This window comes from Conger conger, chromosome 1 (assembly GCF_963514075.1).
Source record: "Conger conger chromosome 1, fConCon1.1, whole genome shotgun sequence".
In the NCBI taxonomy this organism is placed as follows: domain Eukaryota; kingdom Metazoa; phylum Chordata; class Actinopteri; order Anguilliformes; family Congridae; genus Conger; species Conger conger.
Window position 1 is genome coordinate 78,549,180 of NC_083760.1, and position 16,424 is coordinate 78,565,603.

The 16,424-nt window shown below is 41.0% G+C and overlaps 2 protein-coding genes across 7 annotated transcripts; both read left to right on the forward strand.

Annotated features, from left to right (window-relative positions):
• The first annotated feature begins 2,626 nt into the window (after positions 1-2,626).
• LOC133131122 (glutathione S-transferase kappa 1-like) lies at positions 2,627-6,110 on the forward strand. Of its 3 annotated transcripts, XM_061246300.1 has the most exons (9): positions 2,635-2,675; positions 3,038-3,126; positions 3,220-3,291; positions 3,438-3,519; positions 3,709-3,837; positions 4,077-4,222; positions 4,687-4,803; positions 5,380-5,473; positions 5,938-6,110. In XM_061246300.1, exons 3-9 carry the CDS (start codon positions 3,220-3,222, stop codon positions 5,985-5,987), a joined length of 690 nt encoding a protein of 229 aa, XP_061102284.1. In that variant the 5' UTR covers positions 2,635-2,675; positions 3,038-3,126; the 3' UTR covers positions 5,988-6,110. The 3 variants fall into 3 exon arrangements, with proteins under 3 accessions (XP_061102267.1, XP_061102275.1, XP_061102284.1); XM_061246283.1 differs by having other exon boundaries at positions 2,627-3,141; XM_061246291.1 differs by having other exon boundaries at positions 2,627-3,126.
• A 6,466-nt stretch (positions 6,111-12,576) lies between these two features.
• Positions 12,577-16,424, forward strand: LOC133131140 (glutathione S-transferase kappa 1-like). 4 transcript variants are annotated; one of them, XM_061246329.1, is made up of 9 exons: positions 12,577-12,691; positions 13,043-13,146; positions 13,326-13,397; positions 13,529-13,610; positions 13,800-13,919; positions 14,160-14,305; positions 14,738-14,854; positions 15,430-15,523; positions 15,959-16,424. In XM_061246329.1, exons 3-9 carry the CDS (start codon positions 13,326-13,328, stop codon positions 16,006-16,008), a joined length of 681 nt encoding a protein of 226 aa, XP_061102313.1. In that variant the 5' UTR covers positions 12,577-12,691; positions 13,043-13,146; the 3' UTR covers positions 16,009-16,424. The 4 variants fall into 4 exon arrangements, with proteins under 4 accessions (XP_061102313.1, XP_061102296.1, XP_061102305.1 ...); XM_061246312.1 differs by having other exon boundaries at positions 13,043-13,131; XM_061246321.1 differs by having other exon boundaries at positions 12,619-12,685; positions 13,043-13,131.

Here is a 16,424-nt window from a genome sequence, read left to right on the forward strand (position 1 = left end):
GACCCATTCGCTCTCCATTTATCTTCATATCTTTCTCCAGCAGTCCTCTCCCTGAACCAGAAATTCTGGCTTGCAATACTGCCTTCTTTTAGGTCTCTGCAGTGTTGTTTGTGTCAAAGCCAGTCTGTGTGCTTACATTGAATATATCTTTGAACAGAAAGCAGCAAACAAATCTCAGTTCATATGAAATGATTTAAATCAGAAAGCATTCACTCCAAATTATTTTTCACTGCAGAAATGTATGACTGGGGTCACATTTGGCATCTTGGCCAGCTGAGGTGCCACCCACTGTTCACCTGAAATATAAAAATGTACCTGATTAGACAGGAACTGCAACACCTATAAACTGATTGGGTCAAGCTTAAATGCAATACAAATAAAAAAAGCTGATAAAAAAAAAGAACATAATGAACAATAAAACAAAGCAACTTTCACAGAAGGGGTAGCATATCCACTCAAAGTGAAATCAGTGACGCATGCTTTTCAGTTGTCACTAACATTGAAATGCTTTCTTTATAATCCTGAAATAATTTTCCTTCTGCATGATAAATTTCACATCTGCGATGTCTACAAAGGGATCTCTAAGATAATTTTCCTTCAGTTATATTGCAAATATGTGCATATGACAATTGGGGGAAGGGTGACACAGCAGTCAAAACAAACCATTCTCTCAATGGAGATATCTTCTTTAAAAAGTAGAGTTTTTACTTCACAATGCAGTGGGAAATGTTAATGCAGTTTGTGTCGTAAAATTACTGGCAATCAACTTAATTCTTTAGAACACCAAACTGGCACTACTATTGCTATTTATATGGATTTTTTTTTTCTTTTTTCTATGAGACATCTGGAAGCCCAGCACATACAAATTAAACGCGTCACCATTCACCAATGCAGTACACCATGAGCTGGAATCGATCTGACCCAAAGAACATCTCCTCCTGCCCATTAGCATGGCATATTATGAGAGGGAGTTCACCAAGAAATAAGGGAGCACCTTTCTGTAACATGGCTTCCATGGGGTTTTCAGGAATAACACTATAAATGCATTGTAACACAATACTGTGAAGTACTGCTCAGCCAGTGTCAAGTCTTTTCTCATTTGTTGGGGACTAAAGCTGGGGTTTTGTTACAGGAATAGTGAGCATAGTACCACTTAGTAAAGGCATCACATTACAAAAATAATCAAAGCTATAACATGATAATGGTTTAAAAGATTTCCTCATCATACTAGACACTGGGCTCAGACACATTACCAGTTCTCATTACACTAAATCATGCATAGTACTAATGAGTAATAATGTCACAGATTATTGTGTAATGTCCTTCTGCTGGTTTAATTTTAAGACGGACAGCGGGCAGTGCACAGTGCTGGCTGTTTGTTTTGACACAAAGCCCAACAATCTACAATCAGAAAGGCAAATATTTATTTGCCTGTGGAGCAAGAGAATATTATTCAAAGTTTTTTTTTATCCATCGGTGACTCCAAACTGAGAGCATCCTCAACCATCTGTTGACATGAGCAATGTTTTTGTATTGTATTTGTTCCACTCGTCTTCTGTGAAGGGAACTCTTTACAAATGCATGTTTCAAAAAATGTATGAAAAACTAAATGAAATGGGAACCAGGGGTAGCAATAAGGTACGCATACTGTATATTTTCCATTCCTTCATTAATTACGTATGTTTTGTTATCTTTTCCCCAAATCCTAATTTGTGAACAAGCATAATTCCCTCATCTTCTTTCTGAGAAAGTATTGATATAAAGGAGAAATTGATCAATAGATCAATCTCTATAATTAAAAAAAGCCTTTTCAAAACTAATATTTTGTAGATATCACAGACAATAAATAAATAAATTAGCAATTAACTATATGATATTGAGACAAGGGTGATACAGATTACTATCAACATGTTCACAATGTACATTTTTGGCATTGTTGGCATACACTATTCTCCAGAGCAACCCACAGCTCTTATACAATCACACAAGAAATGAAGTTTTGTAGTTACGGAGTTATAAAACTATTGCACATCCTCCCTGTTGAGCTAAGGAGGGTACGGAATAAATTATGAAATGGGGCTTACTGTCACTGAACCTGTGGCTGGGTCCCACCAGTTCAGAAGGATACACAACGTTGCTTTGGACAGTGCGCTTCCTTGCTTCCTGACTCCACTGAATGGGTGCTGAACGCATTGAACGCAACTCACTCAAAAAGTTATCAGGGACTTTCTTGTCTAATGCTTTAGGGCCAGGGGATTCTCAGAGACCCTTTTGGACTTGAACTGCCAACACTGTTCCACATGGCATTGATAGCTACCCTTTGACATGTAGGCAAAGAGCAGTCTAACCTCTTCTTTTCATCATGCTAACTTTACACAAAAAAAGAGAAATTGCAGGTATTTCACATGGACATTAAATTGACAGTGCCCCCAATGTCGTAAATCATACTTTGCAAGTCACGCATGCAGTTGGAAAAGTTCCTGCAGTCCAGTATACATTCAGACTGTGCTGACCGTTGGCTGTTTGCTTGCGGGTTTCTTTAAATATAAAACAATAGAAGATTGTGTAATACATTCAGTAGGTGGCGGTAATTCACAAATTTTAGTTTTAACACCGCCATTAAAACAAAAGAAGAAGAAGAACTCATAACAGAAACAGCAGTCCCTAATGTATGGGTATGTTGCTAATTACAGCCGATATTTAAAAAAATAAAATAAAATGCACATACTTTTATTTGAGCTAGTAAAGTAGCTACTGCACTGCCTATATGTGCACAATAACACGTCGCTAATTTATAAATTACGTCTTGCAATTCGCTGGGTTAGCTTGCTAACTAGAAAGATTTTATTTCATAAAAAAAAAAAATGTCTTTCTTATTCGGTGACTTACAGTCCAGACACCTGTACAAATAAACTATTAAACGAATAAAGTTACTGACAAACACTACATAGACTGGCATGCTGAAGGCTACGGAACTAGCGAAGTTGTCGTTCGTACTTGTTGGTGAACCTTTGACATAGTTTGCCTCCCCCCTCAGTCACTTGTCCAACGGCGGGGACGAAAAATCAACTAGGGAGTCGAACGAACCAAGACGGGAATAACCAAGGCTAAAAACAACACCCACAGGTAGTTGTTTATGAGGTATATTTTGTGTCTGATGACTTGTTTATATTAACACATTTTCAGAATAATTTGCATTTGAATTTAATGCATTTTCAGATGGCGGGTACCAGAAAAGTTCTCGAACTTTTCTATGACGTTGTATCCCCGTATTCTTGGTTGGGGTTTGAGGTCAGTGCCTTTTTATGGCTTGCTACAATTCTTGACCTTATAAAATAAATCTACCATGGATTTACGTTGGAGGATTTTAGCAGTATTCAACATTTCAAAACTTTTTTTTTTGTAATTATTATTATTATTATTATTTTTTTACTTAGGTCCTCTGTCGCTACAGAAATGTGTGGAATATTGACCTTCAATTCCGCCCAGCTTTTTTGGGAGGAATAATGCACGGATCAGGTGCGTGTTGAATGAAATACCGCAATAAGGCAATTATTGCGGTATTGTTACTTCTGGTACGCATGATTTAATCATGGTAGCTGGTAATTGTTCTATACTTGTGTCTGGTATGACGAGGTCTGCGAAAAAGTTGTTTTGTCTGTAATGTGACGACTGAACTAACGAGTAATGTGCTCACTCTTTCTGTAGGCAACAAACCTCCGGGTCTTGTCCCCAACAAATTTCTGTACATGGGAAAAGACTTGGCACGGCTGGCGCTGTACTTTGGCGTTCCTCTTGTTAGCCCTGAAAACCCCGCTGAAGTTATGTTTGAAAAAGGTACACCCTGCAGGCTTGGCCAACTTTTCTCATAAAGTTTAATTCTCTCATTTCCAAATTTGCTTTTAGAAGGTATTATGGCAGATGGTGTACATCCTCAAATATGAATGGGAAAGGCACTATTTTGCCCCGGTTAAGGGCGTCCATGAAGGGATTTTGTGATTTAACGTAATGGTAATGGAATGTGTCCACGTTGTAGGCTAACCAGATCAGTTTGTGTGTGTGGTTCTCCACCTCAGGCTCCCTGTCGGCGATGCGTTTTGTCACAGCCGTGGCGGAGAGCAGAGAAGGCAGGCAGGCGGACGTGGAGAACGTGTCCAGGGAGCTGTGGAAGAGAATATGGAGTGGAGACGAAGACATCACCCTCCCGGCCTCGCTCTCTGAGGTTCCAGAGACCCCGCCACGCTGAGATTCTCGTCTCTCTCATTCATCCATTCATCCATTATCCTAACCCACTTATCCTGAACAGGGTCGCAGGGGGGCTGGAGCCTATCCCAGCATACATTGGGCGAAAGGCAGGAATACACCCTGGACAGGTCGCCAGTCCATCGCAGGGCACACACACCATTCACTCACACACTCATACCTATGGGCAATTTAGACTCTCCAATCAGCCAAATGTCTTTGGACACGCAAACACGGGGAGAACATGCAAACTCCACACAGAGAGGCCCCGGACGACCGGGATTCAAACCCAGGACCTCCTTGCTGTGAGGCGGCAGTGCTACCCACTGCACCATCCGTGCCGTCTCATCTCTCTCAGATGTACTAAATAGAGATCATTATGCTTGTTCTGCCTCTGCACTAATATATTTTTAGTGTGGCCTTGTTTTTATTCCTCCTTCTCAGGCAGGTCTGAAGGCAGGACTGCCTGCTAATGAAATTGAGGAGCTTTTGCAACTGGCCAGTTCTCAGAAAATCAAGGAAAAGTTGAAGAGTACAACCCAGAAAGCATTAGATTGTGGGGTCAGTCTGTTTCTCTGCACATGACCTTTCTCTGACTCAGATTCTTCAGTGTCAATGTTGTATATAAAGTAGAATTCAGTTTACTATTCAGATATGAAACTGGGTGCTGAGATACAGGGATTGGTCTTTTTGTACAAGGAAAGGCAAAGTCAGATTCTAATGCATATAATACAAATTACAGAATAGACCAGGCCAAGGCTAACATGAATGGAATAAAAAGATGACTTGTAATGTTGTTAAGACAGTTGAACATTTTTAAATTGAAAAAGTATTTCAATTGAAGTTGACTAGATCAAAATAGAGCAGCACTATTTGCAACATTTTTGCACCTTAGTATTGTAAGTGGAAAAATATGTTACAGTCCTAATATATGGTGGAGATTCTTAAATGAATGTGCAGCTAATTGATGTTATCAAAAATGGTTATCGTAAATGGTAATCGGAATGAAAGAGCTTGAAGCAGCATGGTGCCAAGAGCCAACCTTCATCTCTCTCTCTCTCTCTCTCTCTCCCCCTCTCTCTCTCTCTCTCTCTCTCTCCCCCCCTCTCTCTCTCTCTCTCTCTCTCTCTCTCTCAGGCATTCGGATTCCCTCTGATAATATGCCATGTTAATGGGAAGGAGGAGATGTTCTTTGGGTCAGATCGATTCGAGCTCATGGCACACTGCATAGGTGATCATGCTGATACTGTGTGACACAAATAATTGAATTTGAATGTGCTGTGCTTCCAGTTGTCTCCTATTAACTTCATACCCTGAAATAAAATCTTAGCTTGTGCACTTTAACCACATGGCAGTTGTTTATCTGCAAATCTAAAATAGTTATGGAGTAACTGGGCAGATTTGCAAGTGGTTAAGATTTGCAAGTGGTTAAGGTAAATGACTGGGATACGCAAGGTCGGTGGTTCTAATCCCGGTGTAGCCCCAATAAAATCCGCACAGCCGTTGGACCCTTGAGCAAGGCCCTTAACCCTGCATTGCTCCAGGGGAGGATTGTCTCCTGCTTAGTCTAATCAACTGTACGTTGCTCTGGATAAGAGCGTCTGCCAAATGCCAATAATGTAATGTAATGAGTATACTCTAATAAATAGAGTACAGAGCCATTGAAGTCCATTCATGTACACCTTTGTGTTTCAGGGGAGCAGTGGTTGGGACCTCAGCCCGCCAAGACGAGTGCCAGAATGTGACCCTCATCCATAAATATCTGCAGGGTCTCTCCATCACAATTTGGCCTGGATTTACCGTGGGAGCAATAATAATTGTTTTTCCTCATACAGTGGGGCAAAAAAGTATTTAGTCAGCCACCAATTATGCAAGTTCTCCCACTTAAAAAGATGAGAGGCTCGTAATTTTCATCATAGGTATACCTCAACTATGAGAGACAAAATGAGAAAAAAAAAAATCCAGAAAATCACATTGTCTGATTTTTAAAGAATTTATTTGCAAATTATGGTGGAAAATAAGTATTTGGTCAATAACAAAAGTTAATCTCAATACTTTGTTATATACCCTTTGTTGGCAATGACAGGTCAAACGTTTTCTGTAAGTCTTCACAAGGTTTTCACACACTGTTGCTGGTATTTTGGCCCATTCCTCCATGCAGATCTCCTCTAGAGCAGTGATGTTTTGGGGCTGTCGCTGGGCAACACGGACTTTCAACTCCCTCCAAAGATTTTCTATGGGGTTGAGATCTGGAGACTGGCTAGGCCACTCCAGGACCTTGAAATGCTTCTTACGAAGCCACTCCTTCGTTGCCCGGGCGGTGTGTTTGGGATCATTGTCATGCTGAAAGACCCAGCCACGTTTCATCTTCAATGCCCTTGCTGATGGAAGGAGGTTTTCACTCAAAATCTCACGATACATGGCCCCATTCATTCTTTCCTTTACACGGATCAGTCGTCCTGGTCCCTTTGCAGAAAAACAGCCCCAAAGCATGATGTTTCCACCCCCATGCTTCACAGTAGGTATGGTGTTCTTTGGATGCAACTCAGCATTCTTTCTCCTCCAAACACAACAAGTTGAGTTTTTACCAAAAAGTTCTATTTTGGTTTCATCTGACCATATGACATTCTCCCAATCCTCTTCTGGATCATCCAAATGCTCTCTAGCAAACTTCAGACGGGCCTGGACATGTACTGGCTTAAGCAGAGGGACACGTCTGGCACTGCAGGATTTGAGTCCCTGGCGGCGTAGTGTGTTACTGATGGTAGCCTGTGTTACTTTGGTCCCAGCTCTCTGCAGGTCATTCACTAGGTCCCCCCGTGTGGTTCTGGGATTTTTGCTCACCGTTCTTGTGATCATTTTGACCCCCCTGGGTGAGATCTTGCGTGGAGCCCCAGATCGAGGGAGATTATCAGTGGTCTTGTATGTCTTCCATTTTCTAATAATTGCTCCCACAGTTGATTTCTTCACACCAAGCTGCTTACCTATTGCAGATTCAGGCTTCCCAGCCTGGTGCAGGTCTACAATTTTGTTTCTGGTGTCCTTTGACAGCTCTTTGGTCTTGGCCATAGTGGAGTTTGGAGTGTGACTGTTTGAGGTTGAGGACAGGTGTCTTTTATACTGATAACGAGTTCAAACAGGTGCCATTAATACAGGTAACGAGTGGAGGACAGAGAAGCCTCTTCAAGAAGAAGTTACAGGTCTGTGAGAGCCAGAAATCTTGCTTGTTTGTAGGTGACCAAATACTTATTTTACCGAGGAATTTACCAATTAATTCATTAAAAATCCTACAATGTGATTTCCTGGATTCTTTCCCCCCATTCTGTCTCTCATAGTTGAAGTGTACCTATGATGAAAATTACAGGCCTCTCTCATCTTTTTAAGTGGGAGAACTTGCACAATTGGTGGCTGACTAAATACTTTTTTGCCCCACTAGTCTTTGTGTATTAACATGAATTAAACTGAAATTTAGTCATGGGATCATGCATAGCTTAACAGATATAGGTCTAAAGATGTAAATAAAAAAAATAACTTCCAGTCTGGGGTGTTAACCCTTTCATCTGATTATATGAAAGGATGTGAATGAAATTAGTTATTTTATAGTATTCATACAGAATGTTAGGGACACAAAATTAGTTCCAAATATGAATAATAAAATATAACATCTGAAAATTAGATCAGCAAAAAGCGTTCAGAATGAAAACTCCTATGTGAACATAATCCTGCTCCCATGGCACATTCTCAAATAAAGCATAGTTATACAATGTTGATACGCAATACAGTTTTACTTCATTTAGTCAATCTCAGTCAAAAGGAACTATATTGTGCCATTCTATCACATCCCGTTTCACTAGAGTATAAAAATGAGGTATGGGAATGGGAAAAGCCAAAGGAACTGTGCATTCAGAAGAGATTGATGGTAATTGACCTTCACAAGTCTGGTAATGGGCTTAAAAAATACATAAACTTACCACTTAGGCATTCCTTACCACGGACGGTAAGGAAGATGTTGAGGAAGACCATAAATAACCAAAGGATCATAAAAATGGCACCTCCATACCAACAAACTCTTTGGAAGGGTGGCATGAAGGCAGCCCTTACAGAGCACAATTAACAAAACCAAGAATCTCATTGGAATTATGACTGGAAGAGAGTGCTGGGGCCAGTTGAGACTAAAGTTTAACATTCATAAATGTGTTTGATGGCAAAAGAGGAATTCATACAAGGAGAAACACCTCACACCTACTACCATATATGGAGGCGGGTCATTGATATTTTGGAGATGTTTTCGCTGCTAGGAAGATGAGTCGTTGTGAGTAGATTGTCCAGCGGGACAATGACTCCAAACATACATACATCAAAATCCACACAAATGGTTAAGTGAAAACAACATCCATGTTCTTCAATGATCATTTCAGTCTCCAGACTATGGTCTGAACTGAAGAGGGGGGCCCTTAAGCACAAACCCAATGATATCAACGATTCTGAAAAGTCCTGCATGGAGGACAAATTATAGGAAAAAGATGGCAAAGATGACACTGCTGTCATCAGTATTAAACCAGGGGTGCCAATAATTTGGGCATCTATGGTTATCAAAATGTTCCATCCATCCATCCATCCATCCATCCATTATCTTAACCCGCTTATCCCGAACAGGGCCGCAGGGGGGCTGGAGCCCATCCCAGCACACATTGGGCGAAAGGCAGGAATACACCCCGGACAGGTCGCCAGTCTATCGCAGGGCACACACACCATTCACTCATACACTCATACACTCATACACTCATACACTCATACACTCATACACTCACACACTCACACACTCACACACTCACACACTCATACCTATGGGCAATTTAGACTCTCCAATCAGCCTAACCTGCATGTCTTTGGACTGTGGGAGGAAACCGGAGTACCCAGAGGAAACCCACGCAGACACGGGGAGAACATGCAAACTCCACACAGAGAGGCCCCGGCCGACGGGGATTTGAACCCAGGACCTCCTTGCTGTGAGGCGGCAGTGCTACCCACTGCACCATCCGTGCCGCCATCAAAATGTTTTTAAATTAAAATAAAAGCAGGTCATTTTCCTATATGTTTGAACATAACTTGTGGATTATTTTATCTGTGTTGTTGACTACAGCCTTCATTTTTATCAAGGGTGGTAATAATTCTGACACCCACTGTACATAATGGTTGTTTCAAGCAGAAACCAATGCTATGTGACTTGGTTGTGGAATATATATTTTCCTGAAGCTGAAGATTGATACTTCCTAGATTTAACAATTATTTGTCTATAAATGTAATTTTTTCAAGTGGTATTCAATAGCTAAGTGGGATTGCCTCCAAACATATTCATGTTTGCTGTTATTGAAAATAGGCTAAAACCTATACTAATTCAACTCAGTAGTTTTTAGGGCACTGTCTCTTTATCAAACCTCGCTAACTTTCAACACTGTAAACACAGTCTGTTTTCCTTTGGGGCACATTTCTGTAAGCCACCCTGCAGATTCATAAAAGGTTTCAGCTGAATTGGAATTTAGATAAAGTTTTTTAATGAACCTATCAGAGTTGGCTTCAGTCCTAACTAAGCACATATAAAAAAACACACAATGATCAGAGATGGCAACATCCATGAAACTCCATGCTGTTATTCTTGGCAGAAGTGGATGCAACAAATAATAAACCAGGGGTGCCAATGATTATGAAACCTTGATTCTGGTGATTTAAAAAAAATATATATATTCAAATTGATTTTGGTTGGTTCCATTGAAACATTAAGAAAGTACAGTATTTTTCACATCTCAATAATCTCAGTTATTGAAGTATTCTTCACATCTGAATAATTATAATAATTATATTTGTGCATTGCGGGCGGCACGGATGGTGCAGTGGGTAGCACTGCCGCCTCACAGCAAGGAGGTCCTGGGTTCGAATCCCCGTCGGCCGGGGCCTCTCTGTGCGGAGTTTGCATGTTCTCCCCGTGTCTGCGTGGGTTTCCTCCGGGTACTCCGGTTTCCTCCCACAGTCCAAAGACATGCAGGTTAGGCTGATTGGAGAGTCTAAATTGCCCGTAGGTATGAGTGTGTGAGTGAATGGTGTGTGTGCCCTGCGATGGACTGGCGACCTGTCCAGGGTGTATTCCTGCCTTTCGCCCAATGTATGCTGGGATAGGCTCCAGCCCCCCTGCGACCCTGTTTGGGATAAGCGGGTTCAGATAATGGATGGATGGATGGATTTGTGCATTGCCAGTCAGGGATGCTAATAATTCTAGAGCCCACTGTATCTGTATGTGCCAGCAACTCAATGCATACAAGCATGCACACATGGTGAAGAGGTTCAGTTGTTGTTCAGACCAATTATCAGAATGGGGAAGAAATGTGATCTACTGTAAGTGCCTTTGGCCATGGAATGATTATTGGTGCCAGACAGGGGTTGAATAACTCAGAAACTGCTGGTAATTTCCCGCAGTCTCTAGAGTTTACTGAGGGAACAAAAGTTTGCTCCGTGGGATTGTCTTTAACTGCATTCAGATGCATACTGTTGTTTATGATTGACTGCAATGGCAGGGAACATTCAAATTGTTTTAATAAAGTAAAAAAACAATACATGAAAATATGATATGGAATGGATGTAAAGGATGTGTTAGCACTCTCTTCAGTCCAGCTATAAAGCAGAATTAAATAAGTGCTTCACAACCATGTTGGTCCAGGGCACAAACTAAATTGTCCTACATCAATTAAAAATGTTTCAATTTTTCCACTGTCTTAGGATGTAAAGACATCCTAAGACAATCACACAAGAAATGAAGTTATGTAGTTACGGAGTTATAAAACTATTGCACATCCTCTCTGGTGAGCTAAGGAGGGTAACGGAATAAATGTGGCTGGGTCCCACCAGTTCAGAAGGATACACAACGTTGCTTTGGACAGTGCGCTTCCTTGCTTCCTGACTCCACTGAATGGGTGCTGACATTGAATGCAACTCACTCAAAAAGTTATCAGGAACTTTCTTGTCTAATGCTTTAGGGCCAGGGGATTCTCAGAGACCCTTTTGGACTTGAACTGCCAACACTGTTCCACATGGCATTGATAGCTACCCTTTGACATGTAGGCAAAGAGCAGTCTAACCTCTTCTTTTCATCAGGCTAACTTTGCACAAAAAAAGAGAAATTGCAGGTATTTCACATGGACATTAAATTGGCAGTGCCCCCAAGGTTGTAAATCATACTTTGCAAGTCACGCATGCAGTTGGAAAAGTTCAGTGGCATTTCCTGCAGTCCAGTATACGTCCAGACTGTTGGCTGTTTGGTTGCGGGTTTCTTTAACCCTCTAAAGAGATTCGGGTCTGTGGGACCCGTTTTCAATGTTTACTAAAATAAAAATGATACAGCAAATATTTTTTTCAACCTTTGACTCATAACCCTTGGCTCATTTTCTGTGAAGAACATGTAAATAAACTCATTTTCATTGAGTACACACTGTGCACCCCCCTACACATTTACATTACATACAGGCTATTCAGGTCCACTGGACCCATATGAGGTTTATATGTTTTATAAGTATAAGGTTTGCTGTGTACCTTTACCTGGTCTTCCTCCTATCTTGGACTATTGTGTGTGTGTGTGTGTGTGCGTGCGTGCATGCATGCATGCATGCTTGCCTGCGTGTGTGTGTACTTTCTCCTTTAGATTATTAGATTTAGATTTAGATCCACACTGTCAGACTGTGCCCCTCGTGTGGTGTGTAGATATTGTGTTCAATCAGGGCCGTTTGAGTAATGACTGTGTCTCTGAACTAAAGTCCAGTGAAAGGGCCCTCCAGTTTTTTATGACTGGACTGCATTTGCCCCCTCCTTGTGGCTGGGCCCCAGAAAGCTTTGCTGTTTTCCGCCTTATTGTGGGCATGTGTTCATTGTTAAATTTGTGTTCTGTATCCTAATTTCAATTTTATTTAAATCAATAAACACCAATATTGAAGACAGCCTTCTCTCCTTTATATTTGTTGAAGAAAAACATGATTTATTCCTCCCAGTTTTGATTATTATTGATTTGTTTGACCAAAATCACATTTCATCACAAAAAACGAATACTAATGAATGTGATTTAGCAGGGGTAAATGGCACATATTAACCATATATGCTATATGTTTTGGTCTATATTGCTTGTAATTAAGATAAGGTCAACATCTGTGATGTATTTTTACATAAATTGTTATGACTGTATTGTTTTAAGACCCCAATAATGGTATGGGTCCACCAGACCCGCGAAAAGGTCCTGAGTAACAGAAATATGTCCGCCGCACAAGGGTTAAATATAAAACTATATATATATATATTGTGTAATACATTCAGTAGGTGGCGGTAATTAACAAATTTTAGTTTTAACACCGCCATTAAAACAAAAGAAGAAGAAGAACTCAGAACATAAACAGCAGTCTCTAATGTATGGGTATGTTGCTAATTACAGCCGATATTTTCAAAAATAAAATAAAATGCACATACTTTTATTTGAGCTAGTAAAGTAGCTACTGCACTGCCTATATGTGCACAATAACACGTCGCCAATAAATTACGTCTTGCAATTCGCTGGGTTAGCTTGCTAACTAGAAAGATTTTATTTCATTTAAAAAAAAAAATGTCTTTCTTATTCGGTGACTTACAGTCCAGACACCTGTACAAATAAAATATTAAACGAATAAAGTTACTGACAAACACTACATAGACTGGCATGCTGAAGGCTACGGAACTAGCGAAGTTATCGTTCGTACTTGTTGGTGACATAGTTTCCCTCCCCCCTCAGTCACTAGTCCAACGGCGGGGACGGAAAATCAACTAGGGAGTCGGAACGAACTAAGACGGAAATAACCAAGGCTAAAACAACACCCACAGGTAGTTGTTTATGAGGTATATTTTGTGTCTGATGACTTGCTTATTTTCTCTCATTCTTAGCCCTTAATGTTTGCTAACATCCTTGGGAATTAAATATGTGCGAAATAAATATGTGCTATTAAATTATTTCTTTCACTCCGTTTATATTAACACATTTTCAGAATAATTTGCATTTGAACTTAATGCATTTTCAGATGGCGGGTACCAGAAAAGTTATCGAACTTTTCTATGACGTTGCATGCCCGTATGCTTGGTTGGGGTTTGAGGTCAGTGCTACAATTCTTGACATGTTATAAAATAAATCTACCATGGATTTGCTTTGGAGGATTTTAGCAGCATTCAACATTTCAAAACTTTTTTTTTTGTAATTTTATTTTATTTTTATTTTTTTACTTAGGTCCTCTGTCGCTACAGAAATGTGTGGAATATTGACCTTCAATTCCGCCCAGCCTTTTTGGGAGGAATCATGCACGGATCAGGTGCGTGTTGAATGAAATACCGCAATAAGGCAATTATTGCGGTATTGTTATTTCTGGTACGCATGATTTAATCATGGTAGCTGGTCATTGTTCTATACTTGTGTCTGGTATGACGAGGTCTGCGAAAAAGTTGTTTTGTCTGTAATGTGACGACTGAACTAACGAGTAATGTGCTCACTCTTTCTGTAGGCAACAAATCTCCGGGTCTTGTCCCCAACAAATTTCTGTACATGGGAAAAGACTTGGCACGGCTAGCGCTGTACTTTGGCGTTCCTATTGTTAGCCCTGAAAACCCCGCTGAAGTAAAAGGTACACCCTGCAGGCTTGGCCAACTTTTCTCATAAAGTTTAATTCTCTCATTTCCAAATTTGCTTTTAGAAGGTATTATGGCAGATGGTGTGGGAAAGGCACTACTTAATGGGAAAGGCACTACTTTGCCCCGGTTAAGGGCGTCCATGAAGGGATTTTGTGATTTAACGAAGTGGAAATGGAATGTGTCCGCGTTGTAGGCTAACCAGATCAGTTTGTGTGTGTGGTTCTCCACCTCAGGCTCCCTGTCGGCGATGCGTTTTGTCACAGCCGTGGCGGAGAGCAGAGAAGGCAGGCAGGCGGACGTGGAGAACGTGTCCAGGGAGCTGTGGAAGAGAATATGGAGTGGAGACGAAGACATCACCCTCCCGGCCTCGCTCTCTGAGGTTCCAGAGACCCCGCCACGCTGAGATTCTCGTCTCTCTCATTCATCCATTCATCCATTATCCTAACCCACTTATCCTGAACAGGGTCGCAGGGGGGCTGGAGCCTATCCCAGCATACATTGGGCGAAAGGCAGGAATACACCCTGGACAGGTCGGCAGTCCATCGCAGGGCACACACACCATTCACTCACACACTCATACCTATGGCCAATTTAGACTCTCCAATCAGCCAAATGTCTTTGGAGGCCCCGGACGACCGGGATTCAAACCCAAGACCTCCTTGCTGTGAGGCGGCAGTGCTACCCACTGCACCATCCGTGCCACCTCATCTCTCTCAGATGTACTAAATAGACATCATTATGCTTGTTTTGCCTCTGCACTATGTCTTTAATATATTTTTTGTGTGGCTTTGTTTTTATCCCTCCTTCTCAGGCAGGTCTGAAGGCAGGACTGCCTGCCAATGAAATCGAGGAGCTTTTGCAACTGGCCAGTTCTCAGAAAATCAAGGAAAGGTTGAAGAGTACAACCCAGAAAGCATTAGATTGTGGGGTCAGTCTGTTTCTCTGCACATGACCTTTCTCTGACTCAGATTCTCTGTGTCAATGTTGTATATAAAGTATAATTCAGTTTACTATTCAGATATGAAACTGGGTGCTGAGATACAGGGATTGGTCTTTTTGTACAAGGAAAGGCAAAGTCAGATTCTAATGCATATAATACAAATTACAGAATAGACCAGGCCAAGGCTAACATGAATGGAATAAAAAGATGACTTGTAATGTTGTTAAGACAGTTGAACATTTTTAAATTTAAAAAGTATTTTAATTGAAGTTGACTAGATCAAAATAGAGCAGCACTATTTGCAACATTTTTGCACCTTAGTATTGTAAGTGGAAAAATATGTTACAGTCCTAATATATGGTGGAGATTCTTAAATGAATGTGCAGCTAATTGATGTTATCAAAAATGGTTATCGTAAATGGTAATCAGAATGAAAGAGCTTGAAGCAGCATGGTGCCAAGAGCCAACCTTCATCTCTCTCTCTCTCTCTCTCTTTCTCTCCCTCTCTCTCTCCCTCCCTCCCTCCCCCCCCCCCCCCCCCCCCCTCTCTCTCTCTCTCTCAGGCATTCGGATTCCCTCACATAATATGCCATGTTAATGGGAAGGAGGAGATGTTCTTTGGGTCAGATCGATTCGAGCTCATGGCACACTGCATAGGTGATTATGCTGATACTGTGTGACACACAATTGAATTTGAATGTGCTGTGCTTCCAGTTGTCTCCTATTAACTTCATACCCTGAAATAAAATCTTAGCTTGTGCACTTTAACCACATGGCAGTTGTTTATCTGCAATAGTTATAGAGTAACTTGGCAAGTGGTTAAGGTAAATGACTGGGATACGCAAGGTCGGTGGTTCTAATCCCGGTGTAGCCCCAATAAAATCCGCACAGCCGTTGGACCCTTGAGCAAGGCCCTTAACCCTGCATTGCTCCAGGGGAGGATTGTCTCCTTAGTCTGCTTAGTCTAATCAACTGTACGTTGCTCTGGATAAGAGCGTCTGCCAAATGCCAATAATGTAATGTAATGAGTATACTCTAATAAATAGAGTACAGAGCCATTGAAGTCCATTCATGTACACCTTTGTGTTTCAGGGGAGCAGTGGTTGGGACCTCAGCCCGCCAAGACGAGTGCCAGAATGTGACCCTCATCCATAAATATCTGCAGGGTCTCCTTCACAATTTGGCCTGGATTTACCGTGGGAGCAATAATTATTGTTTTTCCTCATACCTCCTCCAGGCAGTCTTTGTGTATTAACATGAATTAAACTGAAATTTAGTCATGGGATCATGCATAACTTAACAGATATAGGTCCAAAGATAACTTCCAGTCTGGGGTGTTAACCCTTTCATCTGATTATATGAAAGGATGTGAATTAAATTAGTGAATTTATAGTATTCATACAGAATGTTAGGGACACAAAATTAGTTCCAAATATGAATAAAAAAATATAACATCTGAAAATTAGATCAGCAAAAAGCGTTCAGAATGAAAACTCCTATGTGAACATAATCCTGCTCCCATGGCACATTCTCAAATAAAGCATAGTTATAAAATGTT